Below are 13,920 nucleotides of genomic sequence, written 5' to 3' on the forward strand. Positions count from 1 at the left end.
GTGCCTCCAAGAGTACTGAGTGATTATTTTCCGTGTGAAAACACATTCAGATTTTTTTATGCATAGGATTTTTAAGACTTTTAGAACTTCCCAGAGGGGAAGATGACATCCAGTACGGTATTTAGTATGTCTGCCATCTGGGTTTTTAGATTCATTTGGTTTAATTCAAAGATTAAAGACAGAAAATTTGGACCAAATGGTGGAATAAAACCCTGTGGAGAACATGCCTCTGCTGTGATTATTTTTGAGATTAATTGATTCTTTAACTTGTAACTATACCCCATGACTTTAGGGGCAGTTAATAACTAATTAACCATGAACATGTAGATTAATTGTGCCAGTGCATGCTGGGAGATGAGTTAACTCTTTTATATAACTAGAGTACCCCAGTTTAAGTGGAGAGTAGGCTAAACAAATGTTCCCATGATTTAGTGAATCTTATTTCAAACAGAAAATTATATCAAATTATATCAAACAGATATCTAATCATATTAGATAATTATGTATTATCTAATATATAAGCAATAATTATGAATTTTTAAGAGGAGAATCTATGTCTTCAAAAAAATAAGGAGGGTGTATAAAACGATTCCAAGTTTTCTAATCTAAAATAGAAGCTTGAATATATACTTCTTAAAAACATGGATACACTATTGATAAATCTTAAATGATGTTGATTTGTAAAAATCTATGCAATTAAACCATTAAATAGTTCAAATATTGACCATTTTCTTTTTAAAAATTTTTTTAATGTTTATTTATTTTGAGAAAGAGAGAGACAGAGACAGAGACAGAGCATGAGTAGGGGAGGAGCAGAAAGAGAGGGAGACACAGAATCCAAAGCAGGCTATAGGCTCCGACCTATCAGCACAAAGCCTGATGCGGGGCTTGAACTCACGAACTGTAAGATCGTGACCTGAGCCGAAGTCGGTGTCCAACCAACTGAGACACCCAGACACCCCTCAAATATTGACCGTTTTCATAAAGCTCCCTGTTGTTCTTATATTTTTCCTTATAAATGCCTGGTTGTTCCCTATTGGTATTTAAATATATATCTCTCAGCTTCAAGGAAAACAAAACAATGAAAACAGAGCAGGACTCGAATGATCAAGTGCTATCTTGTAACTACTCCTCTAACACTTGTGAGATGCAAGGTCCTTGAAAGGATTATATCTGTGAATCTCTCCATAGTTTTACTGGCTTTCACTGCTTGAAGGCACAGGAAAATGACTATCAGTTCTGTTATTCATCTGACACAACTATGATGAAGGTTACCAGTAACCTATTTCTTGACAAATTTAAAGTCATTTTTCAGTTCTATTTTTACTTTGATTTCTTTTCACCATTTATTCTGGTTTCCAACTCTTCCATGGCAGTGGAATGACCTTTTAAATTTATTTCATTTCCCATTGATTTGTCTCTACCTCATCACTTTTTCTTCAGTTTTTTTTTTTTTCTAATGTTTTCCTTCTTTTTTTCCCTGCTCTCTCCTTGAACCTTCTCTCTCTTCATTCTGCACATTTCTTGAATGGTCTCATCTTTCACACAGCATATCAATGACTCGCAAATCCGTGTCTGTAACCCAGACTTCTTATTCTTCTTAAGGTATAGTCTATGTGCCTTATAACTAAGAGAGCAATAGGTGCTTGACATTCGAAATTATTTAAACAGAAACAGGTTCTTCAACTTCCATAATCTCCTAACTTGTCTCCACTGGTCAGGAACAGGTTTACTTTATGCTTCATATTTCTGTTAGTGCACTTTCTACCCAACTGCTCAAGCAAAGTCCTTTGACTCTCTTCTTTCTCTCAGTTCTGTATTTATTCAGTCATCCAGTTCAGTTCATGCAAGTTTCTAAGATTAAGAAGGCTAACTTTGGGGCGCCTGGGTGGCTCAGTCAGTTAAGCATCTGGCTTCAGCTTAGGTCATGATCTCATGGTTCATGGGTTTGAGCCCCACATCGGGCTCTGTGCTGACAGCTCAGAGCCTGGAGCCTGCTTCGGATTCTGTATCTCCCTCTGTCTCTGACCTTCCCCTGCTCGTGCTGTCTCTGTCTGTCTCTCAGAAATAAATAAATATTTATTTTATAATCATTTAAAAAAAGAAGGGTAACTTGTATCACCATATATATTTTTGTTTCTTAAAATGACTTCAATTTGGCAGTTCCTGGTATGTTTAATTAGCCAAAGAGAAAATTTCTAGAAAATTATTTCAGTTAAACAGTGGTAGCTATTCTGTTTATGGGGTAAAAACTAATTTCCCTTAGATTAACTTTATTTTATGTATGAATAGCCTTGCTAAAGATTAATCTTCTTTACACTAATACATTATATCATTATAGTCAGATTTTTAAAAAATTATGTTTATTTATTTTTTGAGAGAGCATGGGGCAGGGGCCGAGAGAGAGGGGGACACAGAATCCAAAGCAGGCTCCAGGCTGCAAGCTGTCAGCATAGAGCCCAATGTAGGGCTTGAACTCATGAACTGCGAGGTTATGACCTGAGCCTAAGCCAGATACTCAACTGACTGAGCCATGCAGGCAACCCAATACATTAGATCATTATAGAATACTTATGTTCATTATGTCAGGTATCGGAATACAAACATGACTAAGTTATGGATCTTATATATACACAGGGATATATATATATATATATATATATATATATATATATATATATATATTTTATAGAAAACCAAGTTAATTATATTACTAAGATATATTTGAAGCATATATTTATATATCAAATCATATATCAGTGATTTATATTATTTCATAAGTGAGAAGAGTTTTGGCCTCTGTTAGATAATAAAATTATATTCTCTTCATTTCAAAGAATATTTTGCATTTGTTAATGAATATTATCTTTACATGTTTGAATTTCACATACTCAAAGTATAAATTTAAAAGAAATTTATTTTATTTAAATAAAAATTTTTTTAACGTTTTATTTATTTTTGGTGCAGAGAGAGACAGAGCATGAGAGGGGGAGGGGCAGAGAGAGAAGGAGACAGAGAACCGGAAGCAGGCTCCAGGCTCTGAGCTGTCAGCACAGAGCCTGATGTGGGGCTCGAACCCACGAATGTGAGATCTGACCTGTGCCAAAGTCGGAGGCTTAACTGACTGAGCCATATCGGTGCCCCAAGAAATTTATTTTAAAGAGAATAAATAAGTGCAGTGGAAATACGAGCCGTAACGGAAAATAGTACAGTGTGGTTTTGCAGTTTCGTCAATGCCATTTAGTATGAAAACTGAATATTAAATAAATATAGAAGAGATCTTATGTTACTTAAACTATATATATAAAGACTGAAGAAATTTAGAAATGATAACTTCAAAGTCTTCAGATAAGAAGTATAGCAAGTAGTCCTTCTGAATCCTGGGTGTGTTGAAAGTTATTGACTTTCAAGTTAATCTCTCTCATGAAATTATTCTCAGATGGAATAAGCACCCTAACCCAAGGCCACGCCTTCTGACTAGGGAAGTCCTAACCCAGTGACTGATCAGTGTCCTTTGTAGAACAACTTTTCAGGACAACTGAAATTCCATCCCAATTCTAGAGCTCCTTCTGAATCATCTGGAGACTTTGTAGTGATGCATCACAGTTTAACTCCTCCCGCTGCCTAATCTTCTTACCTTTGTTTGTTCAAGCCACCATATAAATTGTTCCTGAGGGCAGTTTCCTGAGTGCATGTCTTCATCAAAGCCTCGTATTTTCAAGGAATCATTCTAGAAAGTCTGAGGAAGTTGACTCTAAAAGAGAACGGTACAAATAGATCACCCATCAGCCCACTAACTTTCTGACAGTGAGGGACCCCATTGCTAGTAGTAGGTGGACCACTGATAGCTCCCAAATGCTGTAGTGGTAAAATTGTTAAAACCTTCACTGATGTTGAATGAGGATAGGTAGCAGTGGAATGTAATGTACTGTGAATTCACTATCTCTGGCTTTTGAAGAATTCAGGGGAATGTAATAATTATAAGCATGATGGAATCAGTTTCTCCTGAATTCTGTTCATCCAGTGGAGAAAAAGAATGCTGAGTGTAAATAATTATGAATTGGAGGTGATGTGTGAGAATAAGAAGGCCTCCTTCCCAGAATACAAAGAAACTCGTATCTTCTTTAGCCAGAGGTCAAAAAAGCTGGAAACAATGCTTCAGATTTACTTAACTGTGTAGTAGAACTTTACAGAAACTTGAATCCTTAGCCCCGACAAGTCAGCTAACCCAGTGTCTGAACGCTGCTTGAGAACAGTGGTGTTCTGATTTAGGGGTGGGGGTGGAGTGCATTTGGGTTAATGATCTCAGAAATGCTGAAACCTAGTTCTCCATAAACATTCTTGGCCTACAGAAATGGTCTGTTCCTCCCAGTTAAGGGCTTTTATGTCTATCTTGCTAAAGATGATTCAGAAATGAATTTCTTTTATGATAATATTCTTCTGAGGATATACCCTCATCTCCATTCCTGGCCTCCAAATCAATATACAGAGTCAATAGATGACATCATGTGGCCACAGAAATGTGTTTACTGGCAGACATTGGGAGAGTATGTATGGAATTGAATCCTGAGGCTGCTGGACCAAGTGGGATGGAGAATAAGATTGACCAAGTTTGGAGAAAGAGAATACATAAGATCAAATGGGAATAGAGAATAAGAGTTTATTTATATGATAGTATTTGCCCATGATATAAAATTTAACATCTTGTAAGGATAGCAGGAGAGAGTTGCTGCTGCCAGGTAGTTGTTGGAAGCTTGAGGAAAGCAAGCGTTCCCATGAAAAGAAGTATAAATACCAGAGCTGATGTGCATACAGTGTAAAAAGATGTCAAAGACTCAGATATGTGAACATGCTAAAGCGAATATACCAGTTAGAGTCCAGAAATATCATTCACTCATTATCATCTGTATATAGGCTTTAGGGACACCCCGAAAGCAGTAAGAATGTGCTGATGGCTGAGATGCAAGCATCATTGAAAAGTTAGAGGTGTCTGATCATTGTAGACAAATTTCGATGGTAAGAGATGCTAATACACAACTGAACTCCCTGATAGGAATAGAAATATCAAGATCTCAAAATAATAGAATCTATGTGGCAGTGCTTCATTGTCACAAGCAAGGTGGGCACAGTTATTTTAATGAGAAGCTAGTTAAAATGCACCCAGGGCTCTAGACTCACAGAACGTTCTGGAGACAAACAATAGAACATAGCATCACACAAGGCAAAAATAAGTGAATGCTCAACAAGGATATTATCCAGTCTACACTATTAAAGAAATCAGGAGTGCCTGGGTGGCTTAGTGGATTGAGTATCTGACTCTTGATCTCAGCTTAGGTCGTGATCTCACAGTTTGTGGGATCGAGCCCTATGTCGGGCTCCACAGTGACAGCACTGGGGATTCATTCTCTCTCTCTCTCTCTCTCTCTCTCTCTCTCTCTCTCTCTCTCTCTCTCTCTCTCTCTCTCTCCACACCTCTCTCTACCTCTCTTACTCTCTCTCTCTTACATTCTTAGCCTCTCCCCTGTTCACTCTCTCTCTCTCAAAAAAAAAAGAAAACATTAAAAAAGATTAGATGGATGATCAAGAGGGTGAATATAGTCACATAATAACGATTCATTGCCTAATTGTTTTAACTGAAGTAATTTTCAGACCTTGAACTCTTTAAAGGGGAGACTGAGTCACTAGAAAGAACCCTACACCACCACAAGTGTGATATGGTAATGATTCTCCAAATTGTTTGTTTAAAGAATCTATATCTACTTACTTGAATAACCATTTTCTAGGAAAAGGAGACTTGTGAAACATTTTGAGGAGTGTGGTACACAGGATCTAAGTTGACTTTGATACCTAATAATCTACAGAATTATTATGCTTTATATCATTGAAACTGTACATACAGGTGTCAGATAATAAATGGAAGTGTGGCCCATGGCTGGCTCACATTGGGTCCACCAATTCACAGATTCCCCTTGTCATTTATCTCATCTCTAATTGTGTAACTGGGATGGACATATTTGTAGTTATTAGAGCCTCCATATTGATTCATTGGCTTTGGGAAGAAGAGATGTCCTGGTGAGAATGCCAAGTTGAAGCCTCTGCAACTTTCCTACTTTCAGCTGAGGTTTATCAAATGTAATATTATATCCTGGGGAAAATACCAGAGATTAATGTTACCTATATAATCCTAAAAGATATGCTGGTGGTGGTCCACACCACTTATTGACAGGGTTGTCTTCTGATGAAACCAGAGAGATCCCAGATTACCACAACTCATGTAAGCCATGCTCTCATTGCAGCTTATTCCAGATCAGCTATTTTTGCTAGAGTAGAATAACATGGCCTCAAATATATACTGTGTGTCCAGTAATATACTTAATGTGTTCTTTTTCATTTCTTTTAGGAAAGAATATCATAAATAATTCGCATTTACTTGAGACGGACAATAGCATATATTGGCCGTCTTGTCCTAAAACTAAATTAACTCTCACACTCCTTTACATAACATAGTCCAAAGAGAGATGGACCATATGCACATTCTGTTGAACTTGTTACTGGTCCATTATATCAATGGGATTATATTCATCACTCCAGATAAACAAGAATTGCTAAGTACATTGGATGTCTTGGTAAAACACACATAATCCAGAGGATTGGAATAAGCCTATGAAGATTCAGGAGCCCACAGTATTAATAAAATTTTAGAGATCCAGTTGTTTAGTATCCAGGATGTTGTCTCTAAAGTAAGACACAAATTAATGCATCTCACAGTACCCACCCCTCAGAAGGAAAAACAGTACTTGCTAAGTCTCTTTGGGTTCTAGAGCACATTCCACACTTGTAAATATAATTTCAATCTGTTTTTCAGATGATTTGGAAGGCTTCAACTATAGACTTTAACTGTGTCTCAAAGTAGGAAAGCGTTCTGTAGTATTCCCATGCTGTGATGTAAGTGACCCTGGTGTTTGAGTCACATAACTCAGGAAAATCAACGATATTAAATATCTCAGTGCTGGAAAAGATGTGTGGTTTACAGCAGTACTAATAAGAGAATTATAAACTCAGTTTCCAGGATTATTAGTAAGACCATGCTTTCTGCAGTTAAGAAGTATGCACCTTTTATGAAAATAGCTCCTAGTGTGCTACTAGGCATTGGTAGAAATGGAGTGTCTGAATATGGTACATTAAATGACCATATGGTCTGAATTTCCAATCACATGTTGTGTTTTATCTGATCTACCAACATTGAGCTGTAAAATAGTTCAGACCCATTAGTAGTTCATTATAAAATGCAAGTAGTAGATTCAGGATGAGGCAAGGCCAGAGCCAAGGGCCCAAGTAAGCAGTACAAGGAGGTGCCCCCATGGCGTCTATCATCAATATTTTACTGTCTCCTCTTTCTCAGTCCATCTCTGTCCACATAGAGGGTTACTTGTAAGTTGATGGTGGAGAAAACAGGCTAAGCTCTTGTGATAGGTCAGCTCAGTATATGTATGCAAGTCAAACACTGAACTGCTACTTCACTAGAGTCCCTCTCTGGGATGTCCCTTATAGACAGGAATGAGGGAAAATTTTCTCAGTGGGTAGAACTTTGGTTTGGGTAGTGTATTTGGTCAACAACTTTGTGTGGAAAGAGATCTGTTTGAGTATGTTGATGGACTTATGGGAGTGGATATTATTGAGGATCAAAAAGTGCCCACCTCAGAAGAAACACAACAATGAAGTAGACAGAGTCGTGAAGACAATTGTTAATAGCCAGCTTCTGTCACTGGCCACTCATAGGTAGCACAACAGGCTCATGAACAGAATTCCCATAATTACAGAGTTAGAGGTTATGCATAAGCTTGAAACATGGGTCCTTATCTATGAAGGCAGATCTATCTACTGTCACTATTAAATATCTAACCTGGCAACAACAGGGACCAACACTTGACACAGTAAAAGTACTGTCCTTCAAAATTCCAACCAGTCCACTGGTGGCAAATTGGTTACATTAGACCTGGCTACCTGAAAGTCCATCATTTTTACTGAACTTAACATGTAATCTGGGTGTGGATGTTTATGTTGACCTCAGTCAGCAACCATATACAAGGGTTTTTAGAATGTTTTATTCATAACACAGGATCCTACGTAACCACTCATGGGACTAGAAGCACATTTTGCAGCAGTGAAGATATAGCACTGGGAACATTACCATGGGATTCCTTGGTCATGTATTCTTTATTACCTAAAAATACCGACTTACCAGAGTAAGTCCCTTTGGAGGGGACAACTGAGCCTCAGAGAGATAATGGCTCTAAGGAAGGGGTGCTATTCTCCAAGATACAGCATGCATTCTAAATCAATGATGATTATTATCTAATACTTTTTTTCCTATAGAATACATAGGTTCAAAACCAAGAAGTGACCCCACTTACTCCATCATATTCAGTGATTCACTTGGGGAATCTATCTTTCCCTTCCAACTCTGGGTTCTGCCAGATTAGAAGCCCTAGTTCTCAGAAAAGGAAAAGCTTTTATTAAGTAATATACCAAGAGCCGCATTAATTTTTAAGCCATGGCTACTACTCATTTACTTTAGGCTTCTATATTAGGAAACAGGAGATAAGATGAGTCACCGTCCTGGAGGGAATGACTGGCCCACATGGTCAGCTGGAGGTAGAGCTCTTGTTACCCAGTGAGACAGTGAATAATATGTTTGATGCCCTGGTGATCCACTGAGTCATTTCTTGGTATTTTCTTGACCAGTTTTGGTGGTAAACATCAGTAATGTACATCAGTAGGGGCTTGAGAAGAACATGGTGACCAGGTACACAAAATTGTCAGTAATGAAGGACTGGTAACCTCAGTAAGGTAAGCTACTTATACCAAAATATACTAGCCCAGGATAAGAGCAATTTAGAATGGTTAATAGTAGAAAGAGATGATGAATATCATCTCACCACAGTTTCTTTTGACAGTTTTCCCAGAAAAGGTGACTAACCAGCATCCTGGAGTAGTTTTTCCCAAATAGAGTGAATTATCATACCTAGAAAGTGGAGCTGAGCAGATGCTATAGTGCAGCAGCCAGATCCCTTCCTCCATACTGAAGAACTCATTCCTCCAACTGCTCAGAGTTTTAGCAGCAAATGGCTATCGGCTAAACTCTTCTTTAGAAACTACCTTGGGTGCAGTTGGTTAAGCACCAGGCTCTTGATTTTGGCTCAGGTCATGATCTCTAAGTCATGATATCAAGCCCTGAGCCCCACCCTGGGCTCCACACTGAAAGTGGAGCCTACTTAGGATTCTCTCTGTTCCTTCCCTGTTTCAAGCCCCGCCCCCCTCAAAATAAATAAATAAATGATAAATAAATAAATTACCCTGAACCAAATAGAGCTCTCCCTCCTAAGGTCAGGCCCTCTAGGTGGGGGTAGCACAGAGGCCAGGACTGTTTGAAGAGGAGGGGGTGGGTGTATGAAGCTTAGCTCCTTCGCCTTAGAGCAGGACAACTCTGAGAAGACCTCACAGCTCTGTCACTTCTCTAGAGCAATTGAGACCTTTGTTGCAACTACCCTGTAGCTCAACTCCTCCCTGACAATCCTAAGTCTGTCTCTCAAGTGTCCATCTAGAAGGTACTTCTCAATGCACTTCCTGCACGCATACCTCTGTTTTAGAGTCTTTTCCAAGTCTGACCTACAGCAAATACACATATTCAGTAAACATTCAGTAAGACCATATAGAGTATATATTAGACACATATACTGTCTTAAGTGATGTATATGTACATATATATTAAACTATACATTATGTAAGTATATTTATATGTATATATAAACATACATCCTCACATGCGCATATAAAAAATATGTTTTTAGGATTCTATTATTTGACTTTTCTAGAAGATATCTTGTCTTTGTTGTGTTTGTTTTTAAATTTAAAAAAATATCATTTAGGAGCTTTGTGAAGTAGAAATTCCTAAACATAGGTGAATCCAACAGCTACTTCTGCCAATATGATGTTCAGTACAGCATTGTCAGGATTGGATTCTCAGAAGGCCAGTGACCCAAAACTTACATAGATCAGAGAAGAGTGTGTTTAAATGTTTATTCAGGTTTGGTATTCCTGACTGAGCCTATTGACACCATCCCTGATAAGAAAAGAGCTAGGGATATGTAAATAAATGTGGGGCGCCTGGGTGGCTCAGTTGGTTAAGCCTCTGACTTCGGCTTAGGTCAGATCTCATGTTCGTGGGTTCGAGCCCCGTGTCAGGCTCTGTGCTGACAGCTAGCTCAGAGCCTGGAGCCTGTTTCCAGATCTGTGTCTCCTCTCTCTGCCCCTCCCCCTCTCATGCTCTGTCTCTCTCTGTATCAAAAATAAATAAAACATTTAAAAAAAATAAATGCATGTTGGAGAGTACAATATTATGAATTATTTGGAGGCCAAGGAGAGTCCTCATTGTTACATTGATTACCATCCACTTGTTTTATCCCTGAACTTTCTGGCTTCAGAATTTTGTTTTTACAACATAACACAGCTATATCTCCTAAAAATGAGACTAGGACAAAAAGAAATTATGTTTTGTCTAAGAAGAAAAAATAAGTTGTTTACAGTTCATTCACAATACTTTTTTTTTTCTTAAGTCACTAAGGCTGAATTCCGATAATCATTCTCCTCTAAGGATTTGATTTGTATGTGAAGGACTAATGACCAAGTAAGCAAATATTTGATAGATTTTTGAGACCTGTAAACATTTCACGATAATGATTCTGGTATCCCTAAGTACACGGACTATTAAAACCAGATAGCATGCACCCTTGCACAGCTAATAGAATAAATTTATACTGAAAGTTCTTTAAATTTTACCCAAAAGCAGCAGTTGTTCTGTAAATTTATACTACTAAAATTAGAAGCCTTTGAGGTAGCTGTGAAAAGATTCTAATGTTGGGGAAAAAAAAAACCCTTCAAAATGTTGCAAAACTAGAAATTTAAGTAGGGCTGTCAAGCAACACACATTTGGAAAACCTTTTTAAAAACCAGGGAAATTTGAGGATTCTGTTAGTTGATTTCTTAGGGCAGCTATTACTTCACTACTTTTGGTGACTTTTTATTATTTTAATGCATCACAAGAATCCTTTTTAAAGAACAAATGCCTTTTAACTATTCTGGGTGGTATATGCTCACACACCTCACTATTCTTATGTTTATATAATATTGTTGCTTCTCTTCAGTGTTCACATGAAAGTACTTGTCATGTAGAAAAATTGATAGTCTCGAAAATGGCAAAATGACATTTTTATCTATTTAAAATTAGAGTTGTGTGCATTGTGAATTGATAAGGTAAAGGTAAGAAACCAATGTAGAATTAATGGAAGTCTAAATGAAACCCAATAATAATAGTAATAATAGTAGCTGACTTTTTGGGGCACCTGAGTGGCTCAGTTGATTAAGCATATGACTTCAGCTCAGGTCATGATCTTGCACTCCGTGAGTTCAAGCCCCACATTAGGCTCTGTGTTGACAGCTCAGAGCCTGGAGTCTGCTTCTCTCTCTCTCTCTCTCTCTCTCTCTCTCTCACTCTCTCAAAAATGAATAAATGTTAAAACAAATTTTAAAAAAACTAAAAAATAAATAGCTGACTTTTATTGAGCTTTATTGTGTGCCTGGGCTTTAAGGACTAGCTCATTTAATTCTCTGACAACTTTAATTATATGGTACCATTATTATTCCCATTTTATTGATAGGGAATTTTAAGACCACAAAGGTTAAGTGATCTTTCAGGTACAAAGCCACAAAGGACAAAGCTGGGTGCGGTTAATATTTAAAGACAGCAAATATTTGCATCACACTTAATAAGTATACACTGCATTAATATTAATTAGAATGTGGAGCCAGGAGCTGTTGTTCTTGCATGTTCCCCTCTCGCTTGATGTTGAGATATAATTGACATAGAGCGTTCTGTTGGTTTCAGGTATACAAAATGATGAGTTCATAATTGTGCATGTTGCAAAATGATCACCAATATAAGTTCAGTTAGCATCTGTCACCATGCGTGAGGTACAGATACTTTTTTTTCCTGTGATGATGATTTTAAGATCTATTCTCTTATCAACTTTCAAATATACAATCCAGTTATTATTTTAAAGCAAGTTTACTTTTTAATTTCTTCTTCTCTTAATGAGTGAAACTGGGATATTGTAGGTCAGCGGTTGGCAATCTATGGCAAGCTGTGGCCCATGAGTCAAATCTGTCTGAGGCACCTGCGTTTGTAAATAATTTTACTGGGACTCAGCAACATAAATCATCTATTCGTTTAATTAGCTGTCTTTGACTGCCTTCACGCTACGGTCGTAGGGCTGGATGGCTGAGAGAAACACTCCACGAACCCAAGTTCGTACCAGGATTGTGTGAACCCACATTCATACAAAGCCCAAGATATTTATGTACTTTTTTGCAAAAAATGTTTACTAAATCACTGTGGTATATCCCTTCTTTGGGATGCGTGTAAGATGGCAAAATTGAGTCTCAGTATCCAGTAGTACTATTGCCTTTCAACAGTACCTTCTATTAGCACATTTCAAATTAGCAAATATAATCTGGGAAATAAAATATGAGATGAAGGAAAAAATCTAGTTTAAGATCATATTTTCTCACTATAAAGATGATAATTTATAAACATAATCTTTGATTGCCTTAAATATAAGTTATAAATGTTTAGAAAAGAAGTATGTTAAGGGAAGAGTCAGTTGAGCCACTTGATATTTCCATTTCCCTCTGTTTCATTGTTTTGGCTAAGCTCTTAAACTGGAGGCGCTTGGATTCTGATCTCTCACAGACTCTGTTTTATGCAGCTCTTAGAAACGTGGTGAAATATGCAAAGATGTGTACTGTCATAAGAAGTAGACATCTTAAAAAATAGCTCTACTTGTTTTTATTGCCTATCGGAATTTTCTCTCAACAATTTCAATAAAAGTAAATGAAAATATTGAGTCTAGTGATAAGCAATTAAATTGATTATGAAAATGCACCTTTGGTTAGGTTTTGTATGTGTAATAGTTATAAAAGCCATGTAACTTATAACATTGTCACTTGGTTGTTATGATTTATTTATTTTTTAGATTTGGATGACCCAGTAGTAACTGTTCATCAAAGTATAGGTGAAGCTAAAGAACAATTTTACTATGAGAGAACAGTATTCCTCCGGTGTGTTGCCAGTTCCAACCCACCTGTTCGGTACAGCTGGAGACGTGGTCAGGAGGTGTTACTACAAGGATCTGATAAAGGAGTTGAGATTTACGAACCCTTCTTTACCCAGGTAGGAATTAAGGTATTTACATCTTATAATGTTAAAATGTTTTCCTCATTCAGGTAGCATGTAGTATTATGTCTATTTGAAAAGAGTCTCTTCAAATCTGGCCTTCTAAAAAATAATACGTTCTTGGGATCCTGGGTGGATCACTTGGTTAAGTGTCCAACTTCTGCTCAGGTCATGGTCTCACGGTTCGTGGGTTCTAGTCCTGCATTGGGCTCTGTGCTGACAGCTCAGAGACTGGAGCCTGCTTCGGCTTCTATGTCGCCTTCTCTCTTTGCCCCTCCCCTGCTCGTGCTCTGACTCTGTCTCTCAAAAATGAATAAACCTTAAAAAAAATTAAAACATATGTTCTAGACTGAAAGATAACTCAAATAACAAAAAATTTGTTAATTTCTTATATGGTAGTTACAGTTAAAATGGTAACTTTTGAAAAAAGACCAAGTTAATGTATAAGAACTTGTATTCTTCTATCCATAGATTTACTTAGGTTTCATATAAAGTACATAATTATATATTTGATGACTGCTTTGGTTTTTGTTGAAAATATTAAAGGGAGAGATTTTGATTTTCCTATTTGCAAAGGTAAATACTTTTAAATAAAGAAATGTACTTAAAATTCACTTAACTTTGGATTT

The 13,920-nt window shown here is 37.2% G+C and overlaps 1 protein-coding gene across 1 annotated transcript in view; it reads left to right on the forward strand.

Moving 5' to 3' along the window:
* The window catches only part of MDGA2 (MAM domain containing glycosylphosphatidylinositol anchor 2), a 779,701-nt gene that overhangs the window by 476,525 nt on the left and 289,256 nt on the right, over positions 1-13,920 (forward strand). Inside the window, exon 4 of the mRNA XM_029952652.1 lies at positions 13,092-13,288. Within this exon, the coding sequence (XP_029808512.1) occupies positions 13,092-13,288 (197 nt within the window). The remainder of the gene's footprint in view (positions 1-13,091; positions 13,289-13,920) is intronic.

The sequence above is a fragment of the Suricata suricatta genome, chromosome 9 (genome assembly GCF_006229205.1).
Source record: "Suricata suricatta isolate VVHF042 chromosome 9, meerkat_22Aug2017_6uvM2_HiC, whole genome shotgun sequence".
Taxonomy (NCBI): domain Eukaryota; kingdom Metazoa; phylum Chordata; class Mammalia; order Carnivora; family Herpestidae; genus Suricata; species Suricata suricatta.